We start from the raw sequence: 22956 nt of genomic DNA on the forward strand, positions 1-22956 counted from the left end.
ATATGTGCTTATTATTACAACAAAGATTTTTCACTGTCGACAGTTTTAAATTACAGGTCTTATGGCAATCCACCAAAATTATTGCTTTTACTTTTAGATCTTGGAGACAGAAAGAAAGTTAATTTCTACCCCTGAATATTCTATGTGTTTATAACACACAGTTCATTTGCTATCACCACTATCTGCTGTACAGAGCAGAGAGTCAACTACACAACTTTTAAAAGTATTTATTTTCTAATTAAAAATTTTTGATTTATAATATTACCAATTAGCATTTGTGTTTTCAATAACATATGCCACATCAAAAAATGGAGGCAAAAATGAAATTTCTAGCCCTTTGAATCATATATATATATATATATATATATATATATATATATATATATATATATATATAACTATATATATATATATATATAGTTCATTATGCAAATTATTAGTAAGTTTAGCAGTAGATCTAGTTAAGTGTATAAAGTGGAAATACAGAAGCTTTTAGACATCCCTGAAGACCATCACAAACACCATATTTAGGGAATCAAGACTAAATACTTCCTTGTGTTTCCACTTTCATTGACTATGAAAAATATGGCAATAGGAATTTCATCCTCTAGAATATTAAAGAATATAAGTTGAGATTAAAATCCAGCTTAATGAAACATGTATTTACAAGTTGCAGAAGACTGAAAGAACGTCCTGTCTTTTTTTATCTTTTTATAGTAATGCTAAGGCTTATCAAAGACCATTCATTCCTGTTAGAACATTCTTTTAAATCTCATAGTCACTTAGAAACATTTAAATCTTTATTTAAAATACCTTAGAATTTATAAGTATGTAGCTTGAATGGATAAAAAGTCAGTGGTTCTTGGTAATGTCATCGTACCAACCGTTATATAAGTGAGAGATGATGTCATTTGATGTCTCAATATAAATTAAATCACAATGAGAATGATTAATATTAAAACATAAGAACATTTTGTACCTTTTATCCAAATATACTGATAAAATTTAAACAGTAGTGAGACATGATTTGTTATGGCTTTTCTGCTAAACTGAAAACAAACCAGCAGAACAAATTTTGAGGAAAATTTGTATATCATACATGAGAAACAAGGAGAATAATTTTCACATTGACTTAAAGTTGATGTATTTAAGTCATTATGCTATAATAATATATGTCTTGAGATGTAAAAGATCTTTCTATTGGAAAGGTATCTAGGATTTATGTAGAATCCATCTACTATTGATGATTCAGTTTTTTATATTTGGCAAGTATCAAGGCATTGCTGTAGTTGGAATTTAGCACTTAATAGTCTAAAACTGCACCATTTGACTGGAACAGTATTCTTACCAATAGAAGCTTTTGAATTTCCTGACTGGGAATTATGATCCATATTCAGGCATAAAACAAATAGTTTTTTAGTTTGTCACAGAAAAATGGCTCTCTAGGGGGAGAAATTTTAATGTCTTTCACTGAAGATAGAAGGACTATATAGAACTGAGGTTCAGCACATTTTATCATTGTCATTTCATACTATGATAAAATGGTAGTCTGAGAACAAGTGAAGATGTATTAACAGAACTGAAGCAAAGCTTTGAATTGATGTGTGAAGTATTAATTTATAAATCACCATAAATATTTTTTTATTGAACTGCTTGTTACCCCTTGGAAAAATTTGAGTGCTTTTAGTACAGTGTAGTAGAATTATTTCCAGTCAAATTGTGTACTCCAGTCATATTTTCTTGAAATATATTTCTAGGTATTAGTCAAAATTACCTAAAAATAGTTGTATTCTTTGCTGGTATAGGGAAAAAAACATAACGGACTATGGGTAAGATTTTCCCATTCTTAATTAAACTTATAACAGGAAAAACTACCGAAGATCTGTTTCAGCCTCTATCCTATATAAAACAGTCAAAACAGGGATTTGGGAGAATGAAGAATCAAACTTCAGGTAAGTAAATTGGTAGGGAATGAGACTTTACCTCAGGTACCATAGCATCAGGTTGTAAGGCAATGACTGTAACTTAATTCAAACAAACAAAAATGGATATTATTGTTTAATTCACACATAGTAGCTTCACAATCTGGTATTTGTCTGCAGTTAGATCAATATTTATACTGTTTTTAATGGTCCAAATTGCACATGAGCCTTCTTTTTCATGCAAATAGTGATGCTATTCCATTAGACTAATTTTTAAAATACATGTAAAACAATTCTTCTCAAGAAATAAACTTTTAAAATAATTCAGAAGTTTTGAAAATGATTACTTTCTGATATAGTAGGGTAGTCTTAAAGGTGAATATTGGCAGATGTGAATGTTTTATGGCACCACTATGATGCAGTTGAATAATTCTGTTTCCTCTTTTTTGTTCTCTTCCTCCCTTTTTTTGTGCTAGGGCCCAATAGGTCAAAACTACAAGATATGCTTGCTAATTTGAGAGATGTTGATGAGCTTCCCTCATTGCAGCCATCTGTGGGTTCACCTTCCAGACCCAGCAGCTCCAGGCTTCCTGAACATGAGATAAATAGGGCAGATGAAGGTAAGTATTTAAGACTCTCTGGAGCACAAAAAGCACCTGGATATAAATTCAGTTTTTTAGAAAGGACTGTCTAAGAGAAGAATTTTAATAATAAAATTGTATATAATACAATAAAATTGTATAATAATAAAACATAAACAAATGTATGATCTACATAGTCTTCCCCAAATATAGGCTTTCTTATATTCAAGAAAGTTTGATTCCAACTTTAATCTTTAAGACTTGAAAAAAGGGTGCAGGAAATTAAAAACCAACTCTAAATTCTAGTTTAGAACATCCTCTAGTTCCACAGAAGCTATGTATTTGGTATGTAAAGGAATGTGTGATTGAGAAATGAGAAAATGAAGTCTATAAATAGGTAGTAAATGTTTGAGTCTCACATACATATTTTCAGGTATTTTATTTAATTAAGTTATCACTGATAAATGAGAAACAGAAAAAAAATACCTGAAAGTCAAGTCACATTTTCTGCTTTCTGTTCTTCCTTGTTCTCTTTCTGTCCTTGTCTGTATGCATATAATTTTTTACAAAGTTACAATCACCATGTAGAAAATTCTGTTTTACTTTATTTAACGTGAAATCATAAAATTTTCATAATTATAATTTTAAGATTACATATAATATTTTAGACTTGATACTTAACCATTGCCCTTTTGCATATTTAGATTGTTCCCAGTTTTTTACAGCCCAGTCTTGTGGTCTTTTTTTAGTTCTTTCTGTCTTTTTTGGACAGAAGTGCTGATTTATCTATTTATAAATGTATAAAATGCTCATTTGTGGAAATTGATTTTAAAATACATACTTACATGCACCCAAAATCCAGTATTACATAAAAGTAATCTTAATGATTAATGAATATATTTCAAAATTTACTTTTATTAAAAATCACGTTGAATATAAATACTGTAATTATCTTCAGTCGGTATGCCTCTTCAAATTATTAATTGAAGAAAATAACCTGAGAAAAAGCAACTGAAAAAATCAGTGGTGTTTCTCTTGGTTTTTAAGTTCAGTTGCCTTTTAGAGAGACATAAACTAATAGAACCTTGATGTGTAGCTTTTCATGCTTGGACTACTTTTCAGTGAAATTTTTGACGATTACACGGTTAGTTATTTGTTAATTATAGTATACTTGGAATTTATTACCCATATGTTAAATAACAGTCACACATTACACTTTTATTCTCTAGATGAACAATTTATTTGATGTAGACACGTCTTTTGAATTAAAGATGTGAAGTCATGGGCCTCAGTAGTATGTTATCCATTAGATTAATTCAGTTGACACTGTAGATGTGAGAATTTTAATCAGTGTCACTTATTCTAAGATCAGGTCTAGATAAGAAGAAAAGTTAGTTTTTCTCTTATTTTAATAACTCCAAATGAGTTTCTTCAGATATTTCATCTTGCATAGTTTTACTAGTAGGGGTAGAATATGTACTGTTTACTAAATGATAAATGTATAAGAGAATTTTATAAGCCACAGAAAGTGCCCTTGATTGAAAAGAAATATTTAAGAACCTTAAAACTGAAGCATCGAATGTCTAACCTATTGTCTGTAATATTGATCCTAAGCCTTCCCCCTCAGTGCAGGGTTTTCAGAAATAGAAAGAGCACTTAAGAAATATATTGTGTTTTTAATTGCCTGTAGCTGATGCTTTTTCGTTTCCAGTCCACTTTCAGAAAAAGCTTCCATAGCTAAATATGTTCATTAATTACTTTTTTATTTTAATAATTCAGAAGGCAGTGCCATACTTAAGAGGCACAGTTAAATAATTTTGTAAAACCTGATTAGAACTGTTGATAATTTAGTTAGCAGATAGAAATGTGACTGACAGTCTTCAGTTCTAAGGAATCTGTAAGGGCAGTCAGATGACAGCTATGCCCATATTTCTCTCTCTCCAGCCCTCATGTCTCCTGGCTTAGGCCCTGGGGTGTGTGGAAGTGGCTATTGCCTTCCTCTGTTTGCAGGTTTTACTTGGCCATTTCTGGAGCACTAGTTAAATTAGCCCAAATAATGTATGTGGTCAAATCTCATGAATCTTTATTTTAAAGAGTCTTCTTTTTTCACACCTGAGCAAAGTTATCTGGAAATACTAGAACTGAAAACAAAACAGACAGAAAACACCTGGCTGAAGACCTATTATCATAGTCTCACATGAATCATTTGGTTGAAATTTGGCATGAAAATTGCTGTTCTAATTTAATCCCCACTTTACATCGGTAAATGTTTAGAGTTGCTTTAACCTCTCAGAGAATATGTGGTGTGTTTGGATAAAACCCATTTTTATTATTGCTCTTAATTGTATGGTGGTTTGAAAAAGTCTTACTCAATTTATACTTTGTTACAAGGATTTTAAGTAGAGTTTCTGCCACTACTCTTTTTCAGAGCACATAACTGTTCTTTCATTTCTCTAACAGATATTTATGACCAAATCAAAAATTATGATTGAATCTAAAGCTGAAAACACAATCCAGTATTATACACATACTAATTAATACAATTGACTTGTTTCATTTATGAAAAAGTTAATTTCCTTCTTTAGCAGCCAGAGTTCATACTACTAAATTATCTAGTCAATTCATAAATGTTTGTCATCAGTAAAGTAACCATCTCCAGAAAACTACTTAAAGACCATCTCGATGGTTTGTCAGAATAATTTGCATTTACAAAAAGTGATTATTTTATTATTGACCAAGTTGAGTAAAATCTCCATTTTAATTTAGCATTTTCTTTTTAACTGGTACTTCTATGATGTGTCTGAAGGAATTGTATTGATATGTGCTCTATTACAAAATAAGGATATTTAAATTTGTCACTCAGAAAGTCTGACCTCTTAAAGCACAGTTGTCAGCTAATAAAAGTTTTCAAGTGGACACTTAAAAAAATTCCTTTGAAGTAAACATTTTAAAATGAAGTATAACATACCTACAGAAAAAATGCTGAAGTCATGAAGGTGCAGCTCAGTGAATTAACATAAAGTGAATCCAGTCATTAAACCACTAGATAATACTGTAGCTATGGTTAAGATATGGGAAAAGGAAATTCTTCAGGATCTTCTGCTCGCTGAATTTTACTGTGTTTAAAAGCATTTAAAAAGAATCAAATGTAAACATGCTCTTACTGTTGACTCTTTAGAGGTTTTTCATGTTTCTTTTGTCTTCCACCTTTAGTGGAAGCATTGACATTTCCTCCTTCTTCTGGGAAGTCATTCATCATGGGAGCAGATGAAGCGCTTGAAAGTGAACTGGGACTTGGAGAATTGGCAGGCCTTACAGTGGCCAATGAAGCAGATTCACTAACTTATGATGTGAGTAGTAGTTATTATTTTGGTTGTGTTCACTCATTTTTTGAAAATAAAAAGTTAATTTTATGGAAAAAGATGTAAATGGTAAAACTTTTTCACAAGCATAGGATTTAGTTCAGTCTTAATCACAAATTTTGAAAATATGAATATATTATAAAGATAAACAATAATATTTTTCATCATGTAGAGATTAAATTATGGGCTCTACCTAAATCCATAAGCCAGTCTAATTTATTCATGATTTTTAGATAAGAGAAATAATTTTATTACCAAATTTGGGTTTTGTTTTATGTTTTAGGGCACTAATGATGAGTTGAGATTCATGCCTGCTTAATGGCAACATTTGTCTTGCTTGTTTTGTATGTTATCAATATCCTGCTGAGAGGTGATTTTAACTCTTGTTAGGCAGGGATATATATAGGGTGCTTTCCAGACTTTACGGCTGACCCATTGTTTAATTGTCTAATTTAGACCAGAGTTGAAATCTTTATACCTTTATACGTGCATGCATTTACTTAATCCCAAACACAGTTGTTTTATAAATGCATGTATAATTGTTCATAATAAATTGTCAGAAAAGTAGTTGCTTATTTCATAAAAGTATTTACAACCTATCTTATCTCTTCATTAAATTCCTCTCTCTTTGATAACTTCATTATCTTTGTTGGAGAATGTAAGGTACTCCTTCCACATTAGGGGGATGTAGGATGGATACCTAAGTAGACCATGAAGGTGATAAGGAAGTACTCCAAAGAGGAATGCTACTCACCCACTCTGCCTGCAAAGCAAAAACTCTCACTCTCTGTGCTACTAAGTCCATTAGTAATCTTTTGGGTTCTACCTCCAAAAATAACTGACATTCATATATGTCCCAGTGTCAGCCCATTTTTTTTTTCACCTGGAACTACAGCAACCTAGTCTAAATGGGCTCCTTGCATTCCACCCTCCACATATATGATACAGATTTTTTTACAAAATCATTTCTGTTTCCAGTGTTTTTATATCCTTATATTTTTTACATTTGTCTTTTTAAAACACTATTTAGTCAGTATTTGTTTTTTTCATCTAACCGTAACAACCTTTTTAATTTAATTTCTTTTTAAAATAAGTACTTATGTGTTTGGATTTAAGCCCACCATTTTTTTTTGTGCCTCCTGTTCTGGTACCTTTTTTCTCCAGTTTTTGCCTTTTTTTTTTTTTTTTTATCATTTGCCCCTCCCCCAGCATTCGGCATTTATGCACTCTCCATTACTTTTTTAATTGTTACCCTAGAGATTATCACACACACCTTATCAAAATTTTACATGCAGAGACCTTTAGAACACTTTTACCTCTATTTAAAAAACTTTCACCCTGTATGTATGTCTTTCCTGTTTAAACCCATCTATGGATTATCTTATATTTTTTACATATTTTATTCCTCTATACATTCATCTCCTATACACTATTTTGTGTATTCCATATTCAGTTAGGATTACCCATTTTACATTATCCATTTTGCTTTTTTCAAACATTCTCTGTTTGTCTGTCTATCTGGGATCACTTTCTTTTACTCTTAAGAATACTTAATATTTCTCTTTAGTGAAGATCTGCTGGTGCCCAGTTCTTTCAGTTTCTGATTTACTGAAATTGTCTTTATTTTGCCTGAGTGGTTAACTAATATCTCTGGTATTGAATTCTAATAGGAAAGGGTGTTTGTTTTGTTTTATTTTAAGCACTCAACATATTATTTCATTGTCTTTTTTTATTGCGTTTTCTGCTAACGTCAACTGTCATTTCTATTGTTGCTCATTCAGTGGTAGTCTGATTTTTTTCTCTGACTGATCTATGCCTTGATTGTCAGCCAGGATTTATCTTTTTATTTAACCCTAAAGTTCTTCAACCTTCTTGGCTAACTGTGATATAACTGCTTTTACACCACTTTCTCTCTCTTCCTTCTGGAATTCAGTAATACTGTTAGATCTTCTTTGTGTGTCTTCTTTCTCTTTCCTCTCTATTTTCCATCTTTTGTTTTTCCATACTTCAATCTAGATATTTTTTATAATCCATTTTCCAGAGTTTGCTCATTTTTCTCTTTAGCTATTTGTAATCTGCAATTAAAGCCATCTATGGATATATTATATTTTTTGCTTCTAGAGTTCTTTTTTTTATTGTTTACAGATCTTCCAAAATTTTCTATTTTGTCTTTTATCTTCTTGGACATAGTAAGCATGATTATTTTAAAGTTTGAATCAGAGATGCTGTGTTTTGTTATATATTGTTTCTGCTTGTTTTCATTTATGTTTTATTATCTTGTATGGGCTTGGTTATTTTTTATTATACCCAAATAACTATATTTGAAAAATAGTCTGTAGAAGTAACTTCAGGCCTAAGATGATGTCTTTCCCCAGGAGTATACTTGTATTTGCTTCTCTCACATGTCTGCAGCCAACAGAAATCTGGATCATCTCATCCCATTTTCAGTTTTTGATGCTCTAAAATCAGTCTACAGTCACTCTAAGGGCTTGTGTTCTTCTAGTTTACCCTCTGTATCTAGAATGTAGCCGTTTGAAATCAAAGCCTAAAGCAAGATGGTTCACCAAGCCCACTTCTCATCAGGCCCTGGGCTCTAGTTTGTATCTCCCTGCACTGCAAAGGTGTCAAAGGCACACCTCAATCTCTTAGCTGTCCCCTCTAGAGTCAGTAAACACCCTCTGGCGAAAAATAATCCCAAATACTTGGCTCACCTCCTTAGGCCTCTGTCTTTCCCTGGATCCTGACTTGGCTTTTCTCCACTATTTTGTTGGTTCTCCATTCACAGATTTTTAGCCCTGCTTTTCTACTTTGCTCAGTACAGAGTTGGTCCTAACAGTCTGGCCCATCATGGTTAGAAGCAGAAGTTCCCATTAGGTACTCTTTTCCCCTCTATACTGACCCTGAAAGAATTTGTCCAACATATAATGGAGCTCAGTCTTTTCTCTAGAGAAAGCTCATTCTTTTTTCAGAGCAATTAATTGTTAGAACATTTAGTGATGTCTGTTTTGAAGAACAGTTCCTAGTTTTATTTTAAGACATTAGCAATCTATTGCTGTATAACAGATTGTACCAAACTTAACACCTTAAAACAACAAACATGAATTATCTCATAGTTTCTGTGGGTCAGTAGTCTGGGGGCAGCTTATCTGCATGGTTCTGTTCCCTCACGAAGTTCTAGTCCAGACATTAGCAAGGGTTGCACTTTTAAAGAAGGACTTGACTTGGGAAAGATCAGCTTCCAAGCTCATTCATGTGGTTGTTGGAAGGCGTTGGTTCCTTACTGGCTGTTGCCTGGAGACTACCTCCTCACCACATGGGCCTCTCCTGGGGCTCTTCAGCTCTCCCCAGTGTGAGTGCACTTGAATGGAGAGAGAGCAGGAGCACCTAAGGTAGAAGATTTTATAACCTAATTTTGGAAGTAGTTGGTTACCACCTCTGCTGTATACTGTTGGTCACACAGAACAACCGTAATAAGTGAAAGGGGACTAACACAAGATATAAATACAAGAAAATAGGGCCAATTGGGAACCATTTTAGTGGCACCACATTAAAAACATTCAGAAGGAATCTGACTGCTCTTACAAATGGACACCTTTCAGCTCTATAAGAAGAGCAGACAAGAGTTAATTCAGTTGTTTCCTGTTTCTCCCACCCAAGGAAAACCAGCCCCAGTTCTTATAATAGCTCTTTGCATGATGTGTTTTGTCTTCTCCTGTTGCCTCAGTTGTGACATGTCCTATCCATATTTATCTGCTGATTTTAAACATCTGGGTTCTAAATTATAGTTTATGTTAAGAGTATAACCTCTAAAGCCTGACTGCTTGGTTTTGAGTCCCTACTACTCCAGTTACTAGAGGACAGGTCACTTACCTTCCCTTTTCCTTACATGTCTAGTCTATAAAGTGGGGATAATGTTCATTCCTACTTCATAGAATTGTGAATATTAAGTGAGTTAATGCATGTTAAGTCTTTTGAATAATGTTCAAAATAATGAATACTCAAAATAGCAGCTGTCATTAGTATTGTTGGTTTCTGTCATTGTAAGTAGGGTAATGTTTCTCCAGTGTGTTACCAGTAATTGCCTCATTCTTGCTTAAACTTAGCATGATGGGTAGTTTTGGAGTGTGAAGAGTTTATACATGGTGCTAGTATAAAGTCACACACCAATCTCTTCAGCTTTCGTATTAGTTGGAATGAAAAAGTAGAGCATTGTTTTCAGTTGTTGAGATGCCTTTTGTGTGGAGAAAAGAAACATAGTGATGTGTTTGTTTTACCAGTGGAATCTGTTTTTGTAATATCTGATTGTCTTTTCCAGTTCTGGCATATTTATTTTCTAGCTTTTAAAGCCTGTTACCAATATGATGATGAAAATGAAGTTCATTAGAAAGTATTAAAAATCTCATGTGATCATATTCTATAATGTTAATAGGTTTAAAAATAATTTAGTTTTTCAATTCTTACCGAAAATGAGTTTCTATGCTGTCACTTAGGTTGAAATTACTTGTCTTTTAAAAAAATCATCCTAGTAAAGATCTATTTTATGTTACCAAATTATTGATACTCTGTCTATATTGAATTATGTTACCTGTTTTCTTACAGTGTTTGTATTTCTTCAAAGAAAACCACCATTGACATTGTTAACTTTGCTTATGATTTGGCTTTTTATATTTAAAAATTATATTGTTTTGGAAGTTTCATAATGTGATTGTTTAATGACAAATCAGCAAGAATTAATGTTGAATGTAGTTTTTAGTTTTCCTATCCTGAGCTAAACGTATAGGTATCTTTTGTTTCCTTAACAGATAGCAAACAATAAAGATGCATTAAGGAAGACATGGAACCCTAAGTTTACATTACGAAGTCACTTTGATGGCATTAGAGCCCTTGCTTTCCACCCCATAGAGCCTGTTTTGATAACAGCATCAGAGGATCACACGTTAAAAATGTGGAATTTGCAGAAAACAGCCCCAGCCAAAAAGTGAGATAATTCTACTTTTAACTGTATTTGAATATTTTAATTAACAGTTTTTCAGTAGAAAAATACTTTATTTGCTATTAAATTACCCAAATTATCTTTTCTAATTCTTTTTTATTCACCAATCACATAATTTAGAGTGATTTTTTCTCCTTATACTCACAATCTGATAATAGGTTAGAAAACTGACATTTAGAGGGAACAGTATTATCTAATGGTTTCCCAGGGTTTGTGATGCTGACTATAATCTTCATATAGTGTTTTGAATGCCTGTCATATTTGGGGAGCCCTCTATCTGTATGGAAGGTTCCTACTGTTGTAAACAACAGGCATGTTTAAAATCATCAGATCCCCACCCCCATCCTGCCCCATTGAGGGGAGGCTGTTTGGGAGAAGTGAAAGACCTCTTTTTGATCTCGTCTTTTGGCCATGACCCTTCAGGTACTTTAAATACCTGCCAAAATGTCTAGACTGAAAGGCACTGTTGTCATCATTTAACTATTTTTGCTTTACTTGACTCTTTGGTTGCTCTCCAAGTATGAACAGAAATAAATTGGTATAAACTTTCATCCCAGTCACCCCACATAGTACAGTCCTTATTGAAGCTCCTTTTCTTTTCTTCCTTGGTTCACATGGTCCAGAACCCAGTTTCTGCCAGCAAGGGCCCTTCTGAAGTGTCAGACACTTCTTTTAGTAGAAGAGTAGAAATGATTATCAAATAGAGGAGATTACACAAGTTTTATTACCAGTAGACGGTATCTGTTGCCAAGTTTAAAGGAGATCAGTGGAATTCCTGCTGTTGGTTGTACGCAGACTAGATAAAACGGTTGATTAATCAGTCTTGTCAGCTAGCTGAACCAGATTTCACTACTACCAAGTGAATCCTCATATGGATCAAGTATCTTCAGTAGAGAAAATTCTTCTTGGCTATAAAGTGTGCCTTTTGTCTTTCTTGTTCTGTGATCACAGTGGGCATCACATTAGACTAGAGAATGTGAATGTCTCATCATATATTTTTGACTAAAATTTAGAAAAATAATGAAACGAGCTTCTTGCTGGTGATAGCTTAGTAGTAATACCTTCACATGTCAATAACAGCAGCCTGTTTACCTTAAAACTTTGGAAGTGACTTGAGGAGAGATACCGTATGCTTATAAGAAACTGCAATACAGTGTAGAAATGGCAAGTACTTGACTTTAGATGCAGTTCCCATTAGCAGTCATGGTCTGTGTTAGGCACTGTAGAGCACCCATATGCTCAGTGTGTAGTCAATGTACTGATGACTTGGGAAATTTCCACAACTACAAAGGATAGACATAATAATCTTCATGAGAATGCAAGGAAATTAAAGTACCATTTATTGAAATCGTACCTGGTTATGTCCTAGGCTGTTTTAGCATCTCATTTAGCCCTATATTTGGTGTTATCCTATTTTTCTGTTTTGCTTTAAACAAAGAGGAATCTGAAGTTCTAAAGATTAAATAATTTGCCTAAACTTAGCCAGTTAATGACAGAACTGGAAATTGAATTGAGAAATTTATCTCTTCAAAACCCATGATGATGTTTCCCCTTAGTGAGGCTCTCCCTTTAGTCAAATAGATTATGACAATGCTGAAAGCACTGTAACAAGGTATTATTATTACTAAACAAAGATTTTATTTCTTGAAGCCACAGAAAATATGTGATTAGTGTTAGGTAAGCTTTCTTATGTGCCTTGAGGTTGAGAATGGTATATTACCACAGTGTTGATATTTCTGAAGGCAGTTTTATGACATACATTCAGTCATTCTGTTTACTACTGAAACTTACAGAGTGGTAAAAGTCGTCTTCTCTCTCTAATTTAGGAGTACTTCTCTTGATGTGGAGCCCATCTATACATTCAGGGCCCATAAGTAAGTGTGTGATTTTTCTTTGTTTTAAATTAAACATCACTGACTTGATTTATATCACTGTCAATCAGTTTAATTAGAATACTTTATTTTCTTTCACTTAATGTATTTTTTGTATTCAGTAGCATTTTTTGTAAATATAACAAAGTGGCAAGTAAAAAAATGTTAAAAACAAGTTTATCTCTACTAAATAGGAATCCTTGCTAAAATAAGATTTTATGTGCATGATGTTTAAATGATTTCTCTCAAAATAAAGTTGAGGCAATTAGGTTTAATATTAGAAATCTTGACCTTTTTTCCCTTAAAGATAACCTAAGTAAAAGTGAGAATTTTAAAATTGTGACTACATATTGCATGCTTTTGCTGTTTTCCATTTAAGCTTAAGGAGTACACCTATTCACTTGATTTAGCAGAGAGATTTTTTTTATATAAAGAGCACATAGTAAATATTTTTTAGGTTTGGTGGGCCACATATTTTCTGTGCATTTTTGTTTTTAGTTTAGTTTTACAACCTTTTAAAAAAACGTGAAAACTGTTCTTAGTTCAAGGACTATACAAAAATAATCCACTAGCTGGATTTGCCCTATGTGCCGTATTTATCAACTTCTGGTTTAAAAGAGGAAGAAAAATGAACAATGTTTTGCTTTTTGGTATTTTTATTCATTGTGTAAAGCAGAAAAATAGCCATTTGAATAATTAAGCACTCTTACTTTTAACAAGTTCTATTATCAGATTGATTTTTGAGGATAGAAATTGATTTTTATCTCCCAGGGGTCCAGTGCTTTGTGTGGTAATGAGCAGCAATGGTGAGCAGTGTTACAGTGGTGGTGCCGATGGACTGATCCAGGGCTGGGCCACCACCAACCCCAACATCGATCCCTATGACTCTTATGGTATGTGACTCCCCAAAGACAGGAAAGAATAAAGTGTTTTCTTTTTACACATTTCACATAGCATATGTAAGAATAAAGTAAGATATTTTTGAAAACTAGATTTGTAAAAGAGAACCATGTCTTTATTTTGTTAAAAAGGTCTCCTGCATTTAGGAATCAATTTGATATATAATGTTAAATGAAAAATATATTCTTCCTGAGAAAACAGTTCCCACCCCACTGAAGTCTTATTTATTGGAAATGCTGGCTTGATTGACAACTGTTTTCTTCATTTTAGGCATCTGTATAATACTTGATACACTATTACTAATCTGTAATCATAGTTTATCATTATTTTTGACAAACAACTTTCAGTGAATGGAAAATGAATGTTGGCACCATCTTCTTAATCAGTTATTGGAGGGTATAGAGAGAGGCTAATGACTTTTAAACTCCATGGCACCAAAGTATTTAAGAGGCCTTAAAAATTAAGAAGTGCACTTCATCTTGGAAACAGTACCATGTGAACCATAAATTTGTATTATAATCTATCACTAGATATTACCATAAAATCCCTTACAAAAACTATTTAGGAATTGAGTATTTTGGTTTCCTCTTAAATTCTAGAATTGTATGAAGTGTCACATTTGTCATAAAACCATATTTTATTTTCATTATCACTTTAGATTAATTTTACCACCAAACTTAAGTAATGATAAGAAATTTAATAAACAAAAAAATTATCCCAACATTTATTTAATAAAGCACTTAGCATATATTTTGTGGAATGTAAACCCCTTCTCCCTCTCTAACTCTATTACTTTTTATATGTTCCATGCTTTTCCTTACTTCCTTTATCTCTGTATCAGAGTATCAGTTGTCCTCATTCTGTCCCAAGCCAGCCATTCCCCTTTTGCTCTTGACCTCATTCTCTCTTCATGCATATCCTGAGCATGAACTCTTTCTTCACTCCCTTTTCCTGTCTGGCTTCTCTTTAGTCTCTCTTTCATCATGTATGTCTCTCTGGTGATACTGTCTAGAAGGCACAGTTCTAGTTATTGGTTCCATATCCTTTCCCTATGCATATCCCTCTGCATTCTGTCTTCTGGCTCTACCACTTAAGTATAACGAGATTACCAGTGACTACCTAATTGGCTGGTCCAGGGAGTATTTTATGGTCCTTATTTTATTAGATGTATTGGCTGTCTGAAACCATGGACTATTACATCCTATTTGAAATTTGTCCACTACTGGCTTTGTTGACACCTTAAAAGCTTCTGTTGACTATGCTTCGTAAATTTTTCTTTTTCTCACCTTAAATATTTGTACTTATCAAGCCTCAGATCCTCATTCTTTGCATTGTATACATATTCTTTGGTAGATTGAATCTACATTTATGCTTTTATATGCTGTTGACTGATAAATCTCTCCTTTAAGCCTCGGACTGCTTACAGAACATTTCAGGGAGATGGTGTCATTATCCATAAATGCCTACAAGTGCTGTGTTTCTTTTCCTACCTATTCTTCAGTAGTTGTTGGCACTACCAGAATGACCCAACCTAGAAACCTAAGAGTGTTCTTGATTTCTTGTTCTGTTTTACTACCTACACCTTGTTAATTACTTAGTCTTTGATATCACCCCCTACATATTTCTTGAATTTACTGTCTGCTGTGCCCTGCTTACCATCCTACTTGGGGCTTCATCACTGCTCTCCAGGCTGCAGACACAGTCCCCCTTGCCTTCATCTTGGTTCTGGCTGGTCTGTCTTCCACACTATAGCCACAGTTATCTTAACGAAATACTTTGTTTATCCACTTCTCCTGGGAACCCCTTCAGTCGTTTCCTATTGCTTTCAGGATATTACCAAGTACTCTAATAAGCCATAAAAATTCCACCATAAACTCTCATCCACTTCCTGATCAGACTTCACACTCCAGTAATTGCTTATAAATTCCCTCACACATCATGCTGTTTTTCCTTCTGCAATTTTCTAGGTTCTGCCTCCTTTGTCAAGAATGCCTTTCCTCTGTTCTTTGACTGGCCAACATGGGCACACTCTAGGTGTCGCTCTCTTTAAAATGCTAACACTCATCCCAGTTAACTCTCCATGGTAACTGGTATCTGTCACTGTTACTGTATTTAGCACATGGTCTTTTTTTTTTTTTTGGTATCATTAATATACAATTACTTGAACAACATGCTTATTAGACCTCCCCCTATTATCAAGTGCCCCCAACATACCCCATTACAGTCACTGTCCATCAGCGTAGTAAGATGGTATAGAATCACTACTTGTCTTCTCTGTGTTATATTGCCTTTCCCGTGTCCCCCCACCCTCGCTACAGTATGTGTGCTAATCGTAATGCCCCTTTCCCTCCTTATCCCTCCTTATCCCTCCCTACCCACCCATCCTCCCCAGTCCCTTTCCCTTTGGTAACTGTTAGTCCATTCTTGGGTTCTATGAGTCTGCTGCTGTTTTGTTCCTTCAGTTTTTTCTTTGTTCTTATACTCCACAGATGAGTGAAATCATTTGGTACTTGTCTTTCTCTGCCTGGCTTATTTCACTGAGCATAATACCCTCTAGCTCCATCCATGTTGTTGCAAATGGTAGGAATTGTTTTCTTTTTATGGCTGAATAATATTCCATTGTGTATATGTACCACATCTTTATCCATTCATCTACTGATGGACACTTAGGTTGTTCCATTTCTTGGCTATTGTAAATAGTGCTGCAACTATTTTCAGTTTTTTGAGGAACCTCCATACTGCTTTCCACAATGGTTGAACTAGTTTACATTCCTACCAGCAGTGTAGGAGGGTTCCCCTTTCTCCACATCCTCACCTACATTTGTTTTTGTTTGTCTTTTGGATGTTGGCCATCCTAACTGATGTGAGGTGATATCTCATTGTGGTTTTAATTTGCATTTCCCTGATTCTTAGCGATGTGGAGCATCTTTTCATGTGCCTGTTGGCCATCTAAATTTCTTCTTTGGAGAACTCTCTGTTCAGCTCCTCTGCCCATTTTTTAATTGGATTATTTGCTTTTTGTTTGTTGAGGTGTGTGAGCTCTTTATATAATTTGGATGTCAACCCTTTATCAGATATGTCATTTATGAATATGTTCTCCTGTACTGTAAGATGTCTTTTTGTTCTACTGATGGTGTACTTTGCTATACAGAAGCTTTTCAGTTTGATATAGTCCCACTTGTTCACTTTTGCTTTTGTTTCCCTCGCCCGGGGAGATATGTTCATGAAGAAGTTGCTCATGTTTATGTCCAAGAGATTTTTGCCTATATGTTTTTTTAAGAGTTTTATGGTTTCATGACTTACATTCAGGTCTTTGATCCATTTTGAGTTTACTTTTGTGTATGGGGTTAGACAATAATCTGGTTTCATTCTCTCACATGTTGTTGTCCAATTTTGCCAACACCAACTGTTGAAGAGGCTGTCATTTCCCCATTGTATATCCTTGACTCCTTTATCGTATATTAATTAACCATAGATGATTGGGTTTATATCTGGGCTCTCTATTTTGTTCCACTTGTCTATGGGTCTGTTTTTGTGCCAGTACCAAGTTATCTTGATTACTGTGGCTTTGTAGTACAGCTTGAAGTCAGGGAATGTAATTCCCCCTGCTTTATTCTTCCTTCTCAGGATTGCTTTGGCTGTTTGGGGTCTTTTGTCGTTCCATATGAATTTTAGAACTATTTGCTCTAGTTCATTGAAGAATGCTGTAGGTATTTTGATAGGGATTGCATTGCATCTGTAGATTGCTTTAGGCAGGATGCCATTTTGACAATATTCTTCCTAGCCAAGAGCATGGGATGAATTTCCATTTGTTAGTGTCCTCTTTGATTTCTCTTAAGAGTGTCTTGGAGTTTTCAGGGTTTAGGTCTTTCACTTCCTTGGTTAGGTTTATTCCTAGGTATTTTATTCTTTTTGATGCACTTGTGAATGGAATTGTTTTCCTGATTTCTCTTTCTCCTAGTTCATCATTAGTGTATAGGAATGCAACAGGTTTCTGTGTATTAATTTTGTATCCCGCAATTTTGCTGAATTCAGATTTTAGATCTAGTAGTTTTGGAGTGGATTCTTTAGGGTATTTTATGTACAATATCATGTCATCTGCAAACAGGGACAGTTTGACTTCTTCCTTGCCTATCTGGATGCCTTTCATTTCTTTGTGTTGTCTGATTGCCATGGCTAGGACCTCCAGAACTATGTTGAATAAAAGTGGGGAGAGTGGGCATTCTTGTCTTGTTCCCGATCTTAAAGGAATAGCTTTCAGCTTCTTGCTGTTAATTATAATGTTGGCTGTGGGTTTGTTGTATATGGCCTTTATTATGTTGAGGTACTTGCCCTCTATACCCATTTTGTTGAGAGTTTTTATCATGAATGGATGTTGAACTTTGTCAAATGCTTTTTCAGCATCTTTGGAGATGATCATGTGGCTTTTGTCCTTCTTTTTATTGATGTGGTGGATGATGTTAATGGATTTTCGAATGTTGTACCATCCTTGCATCCCTGGGATGAATCCCACTTGATCATGATGGATGATCTTTTTGATGTACCACATAGTCTTTTGAGGGCAAGGATAGTATTGTGTCTTAATCATCAGTGTGGCCCCAGCATCTGGCAGAGTACCTGACACAGTGTGTCTTTAATAAGTACTTTTTGGTATGACTGAGAGAGGATATAGAACAGATGACACCACTGACATTTTAAACTAAACATCTGTGAACTGTCTTGAAAGTACCTCTTCTTAGAGTCATTGTGAGGATTAATAATTTAAGTTTCCAATTTGACTTTTATCATGAAAGAGTGCTCAATGATCTCCCTGCCTCATCCCTCCCTCTCTTAACAGCGTTCACAAGTCAATTATTGCCCTTTGAGAATTTGGGGATTCCCGTAGGCCTCAGTTCCTGCCCATTATGAATGTCAGAGGCCTTTTGCTCCCATGAGTTTGCAGTGTAGTAGGATTGTGGCCTAAAGGAGTATGTCTGCAGTGCTGAAGGAGGGCAAAGGAGGAAAGGATCTCCGTTCACTTCCTGGGGAATATGAGTTGTGGTTTATCTGAAGGTAGCTTAAATTCAAATCATTTATGTTGGTGCGCTTTTTAAAAATCTAGACAAATAGAAGGAAAAAAGGGAAAAGGAAATGCCTAAGTTTTTTAAGGAAAACAATATATACTTTAAAATTTTAATGTATAAATTTTAAGCCTTACGTTTATATATTTCTAAGCTTGTTTTTAATTATTGCAGCATTTGCATTTTAATTATTGCAGCATTAAGAATAATAGGAAGTAGGAAACATTTTATACTGTTATCAGGTGCTTTTTATGGTATATTTTACTGTCTCTGGAGTCTGAGTATCTTTATGATTTGGTTTTTCTTTCCTGACTTTGCAATCTTGCTGTTTTGCTTAGATCCTTCTGTTTTAAGAGGCCCTTTGCTAGGCCACACTGATGCCGTCTGGGGTTTGGCTTACAGTGCAGCCCATCAGCGCTTGTTGTCCTGTTCAGCAGATGGCACTCTTCGTTTATGGAACACAGCTGAGGTTGCTCCAGCCCTAAGTGTGTTTAGTGATAATCAAGGTACATGCTTTGTAAAATTTATTTTACTGAATCTTTTCTAAAATGTCTTATTCTAAAAACAAATAAATACATGATTCTACAAACTCCTATTTGATTTGAAGGTTTCTTTTAAGCAATGAAGGTATGTTCATGTTAATTTTCAATTTATGTGTAATTTTTCAAAGCATAGTATTTGGGGAAAGCACACATTAAAACATTTTTTTTGAATTGAGAGTAAGTTTTTTTTTTTTTTTTTTGAGAGGGCATCTCTCATATTTATTGATCATATGGTTGTTAACAAAAATAGAATTCTGTATAGGGGAGTCAATGCTCAATGCACAATCGTTAATCCACCCCAAGCCTAATTCTCGTCAGTCTCCAATCTTCTGAAGCATAACGAACAAGTTCTTACATGTAGAACAAATTCTTACTTAGTGAATAAGTTCTTACATGGTGAACAGTACAAGGGCAGTCATCACAGAAACTTTCGGTTTTGATCACGCATTATGAACTATAAATAATCAGGTCAAATATGAATATTCGTTTGATATTTATACTTGATTTATATGTGGATCCTACATTTCTCCCTTTATTATTATTATTATTTTTTTTTTTTAATAAAATGCTGAAGTGGTAGGTAGATGTAAGATAAAGGTAGAAAACTTAGTTTAGTGTTGTAAGAGAGCAAATGTAGATGATCAGGTGTGTGCCTGTAGACTATGTGTTAATCCAAGCTAGACAAGGGCAATAAAACATCCACAGATGCAGAAGATTTCTCTCAAAACAGGGGGGGTGAGGTTCTAAGCCTCACTTCTGTTGATCCCCAATTTCTCACCTGATGGCCCCCCTGCGACTGTGCCTGTCTTAGGTTGTTCTTCCCTTGAGGAATCTTACCCGTCGAGAGAGTAAGTTTTATATAGTAAAAAATAGATATTAAGGGTACATTTTAATCAGTTTGGCAAATGCTTGATTCTTGTACCTATCAAGATAGGGAACATTTCCTCCACCTTCCCAAAGTTCTTTGTGTCCTTCCTAGTCAGTCCCGTATCCCCATTCCCAACCAGAAGTACACATTGTTTTCATTTCTCTTGGTATAGATTAGTTTTGCCTATTCTAATCTAAATCTTCAGATAAATAAAATCATACAGTGTGTACTCTTTATCTTTTTTTTTAATGTTTTTGTGATTTATCCTTAGAGTAAGTATCAGTAATTTATTTATATTGTTTAATAGTATTTCTTTAAACCACAGTATATTTATTCATTTACCTCTTGATGGACATTTAGGTTGTTTTCAGTTTTTGACTCTTAATGAAAAAAGCTAAGGTGAACATTCATGTCTTGTTTTTTTTATTATTATTATTATTTTTTTTTTCTTGAGAGGGCATCTCTCATATTTATTGATCAAATGGTTGTTAACAACAATAAAATTCTGTATAGGGGACTCAATGCACAATCATTAATCAACCCCAAGCCTAATTCTCAACAGTCTCCAATCTTCTGAAGCATAATGAACAAGTTCTTACATGGTGAAGAAGTTCTTACATAGTGAATAAGTTCTTACGTGGTGAACAGTGCAAGGGCAGTCATATCACAGAAACTTTCAGTTTTGATCACGCATCATGAACTATAAACAATCAAGTCAGATATGATTATTTGTTTGATTTTTATACTTGATTTATATGTGAATCCCACATTTCTCCCTTATTATTATTATTTTTAAATAAAATGCTGAAGTGGTAGGTAGATGCAAGATAAAGGTAGAAAACATAATTTAGTGCTGTTTAAGAGGGTAAATGTAGATGATCAGGTCTGTGCCTATAGACTAAGTATTAATCCAAGCTAGACAAGGGCAACAAAACATCCAAGGATGCAGATATTATTATTTTGTTATCACTAATGTACTATTACATGAGGAACATTATGTTTACTAGGCTCCCCCCTTCACAAAGTCCCCCCAACAAACCCCATTAAAGTCACTGTCCATCAGCGTAGTAAGATGCTGTAGAATCACTAGTTGTCTTCTCTGTGTTGCACAGCCCTCCCCGTGACCCCCACCACATTATACATGCTAATCGTAAGGCCTCCTTTCTTTTTCCCCACCCATATCCTTCCCTTCCCTCCCATGCTACCCAGTCCCTTTCCCTTTGGTAACTGTTTGTCCATTCTTGGGTTCTGTGATTCTGCTGCTGTTTTGTTCCTTCAGTTTTTCTTTGTTCTTATACTCCACATATAAGTGAAATCATTTGGTACTTGTCTTTCTCCGGCTGGCTTATTTCACTGAGCATAATACCCTCTAGCTCTATCCATGTTGTTGCAAATGGTAGGATTTGTTTTCTTCTTATGGCTGAATAATATTCCATTGTGTATATTTACATGTTTTTATTATAGGTGGGTAAAGACCCTTAAGTAGAATTGGTTGGCTTTAGAAGTAAAATTATGTGTTTATCTTTATGTGAAATTGCTAAACTTTTTTCCAGAGAGTGGTTGTGCCATGTCATACCATTGACAGCAGAATATGAGAATTCCAGTTGCTTTATTACTAACGTTTGGTGTTGTCAGTCTGTTTAATTTTAGCCATTCTGGTGGGTATGTAATGTTATTTCCCTGTGGTTTTAATTTGCATTTCTTTGGTGGCTAATTATTTTGAGCACTTTAAAAAATTTTTTATGTTTATGGACCATTAATATATCTTCTTCTGTACTATACACATCTTTGAACTGTTAACTTGCTTTAATTAGATTTTGGCCCAAATGATAAAAATAAGATTAAATTCATATATACATATTATTCTATTTTGTTTCATGTTTGTAAATAAAGTCTAGGTTTCATCAAGTTTTAGCCTGTTCTAGATAAATAAAAATAGCATCTTATTTTTGAGCTGTCTTAACTTGTATATGGGGTTTGATGGGTTGTCTGCACTTGATATTTGCATGACTCCAATCTGAAATTTTACTTTTTAAATTTCATATTTTTGATAAGTTAGAACTCCTAATAAGAGATGGGCTTTTATAATGAATTCCCACAGTGCCACTCTAAGCCCCAGATTGAGGTGGAAGCAACAAAACTTGTAGCCTGCACATGTTTTCCATTTATTTTCTAAATAAAGGCTTACATTCCATGAGTATGTTTGCTGAGTCACAGGTCGAAGATGTGCTGAGCAGGTAAGGTTAATAAGATAGGCTAGGGCTAAAAGTAACCAATAATCTTTACCGGTGTCCATGAGCTCATTCTTATTCTAACATTGAGCCTTTTGTATTTCTTAAATAAATTGTGCCACTATTTGTTTTGCTCTGTTTTAAGCACATTGTCAGGTAGATTCTCTAATCATCATTCTCTTTGAATATGTCCTGACTCTTTTAGAATTGGGAATTCCTGCCTCTGTGGATTTAGTGAGCAGTGATCCGAGCCACATGGTAGCATCATTCAGCAAAGGATATACAAGCATCTTTAACATGGAAACACAACAACGTATTCTTACTTTAGAATCCAACCTGGATATGAGTATGTATACCAGTTTTAAGCAGTGTGTTTGGATCAATTTTTTAAACTTCATCAAAATTTTAACGACTAGAGTCAGCTATGAAAAATACTTGTTGTTATATCGTGTTCTGCCTTCTAAATCACAGAACAGTTACTTAGAAAGATATAATGATTTAAAATTAATTTTAAGACTTTGGGTTATGTTTATGCATATTTATGTCAGACAGCCATACTGTTTGAAATAGCATTTGAGTTACTCCAGAGAGGAGTTAAGTTCTATTTTATACCAAATGATTAGTTT

At 34.1% G+C, this 22956-nt stretch overlaps 1 protein-coding gene across 2 annotated transcripts in view; it reads left to right on the forward strand.

Moving 5' to 3' along the window:
• Positions 1–22956, forward strand: part of STRN (striatin) — a 117193-nt gene that overhangs the window by 76205 nt on the left and 18032 nt on the right. The window contains exons 9-16 of one of the 2 annotated variants that reach the window (XM_057497282.1): positions 1866–1952; positions 2399–2542; positions 5717–5853; positions 10668–10843; positions 12685–12732; positions 13501–13622; positions 19028–19195; positions 22536–22676. In XM_057497282.1, the coding sequence (XP_057353265.1) occupies positions 1866–1952; positions 2399–2542; positions 5717–5853; positions 10668–10843; positions 12685–12732; positions 13501–13622; positions 19028–19195; positions 22536–22676 (1023 nt within the window). The remainder of the gene's footprint in view (positions 1–1865; positions 1953–2398; positions 2543–5716; positions 5854–10667; positions 10844–12684; positions 12733–13500; positions 13623–19027; positions 19196–22535; positions 22677–22956) is intronic. The other variant, XM_036931580.2, reaches the window with a different exon arrangement.

This window comes from Manis pentadactyla, chromosome 2 (assembly GCF_030020395.1).
Source record: "Manis pentadactyla isolate mManPen7 chromosome 2, mManPen7.hap1, whole genome shotgun sequence".
NCBI lineage: Eukaryota > Metazoa > Chordata > Mammalia > Pholidota > Manidae > Manis > Manis pentadactyla.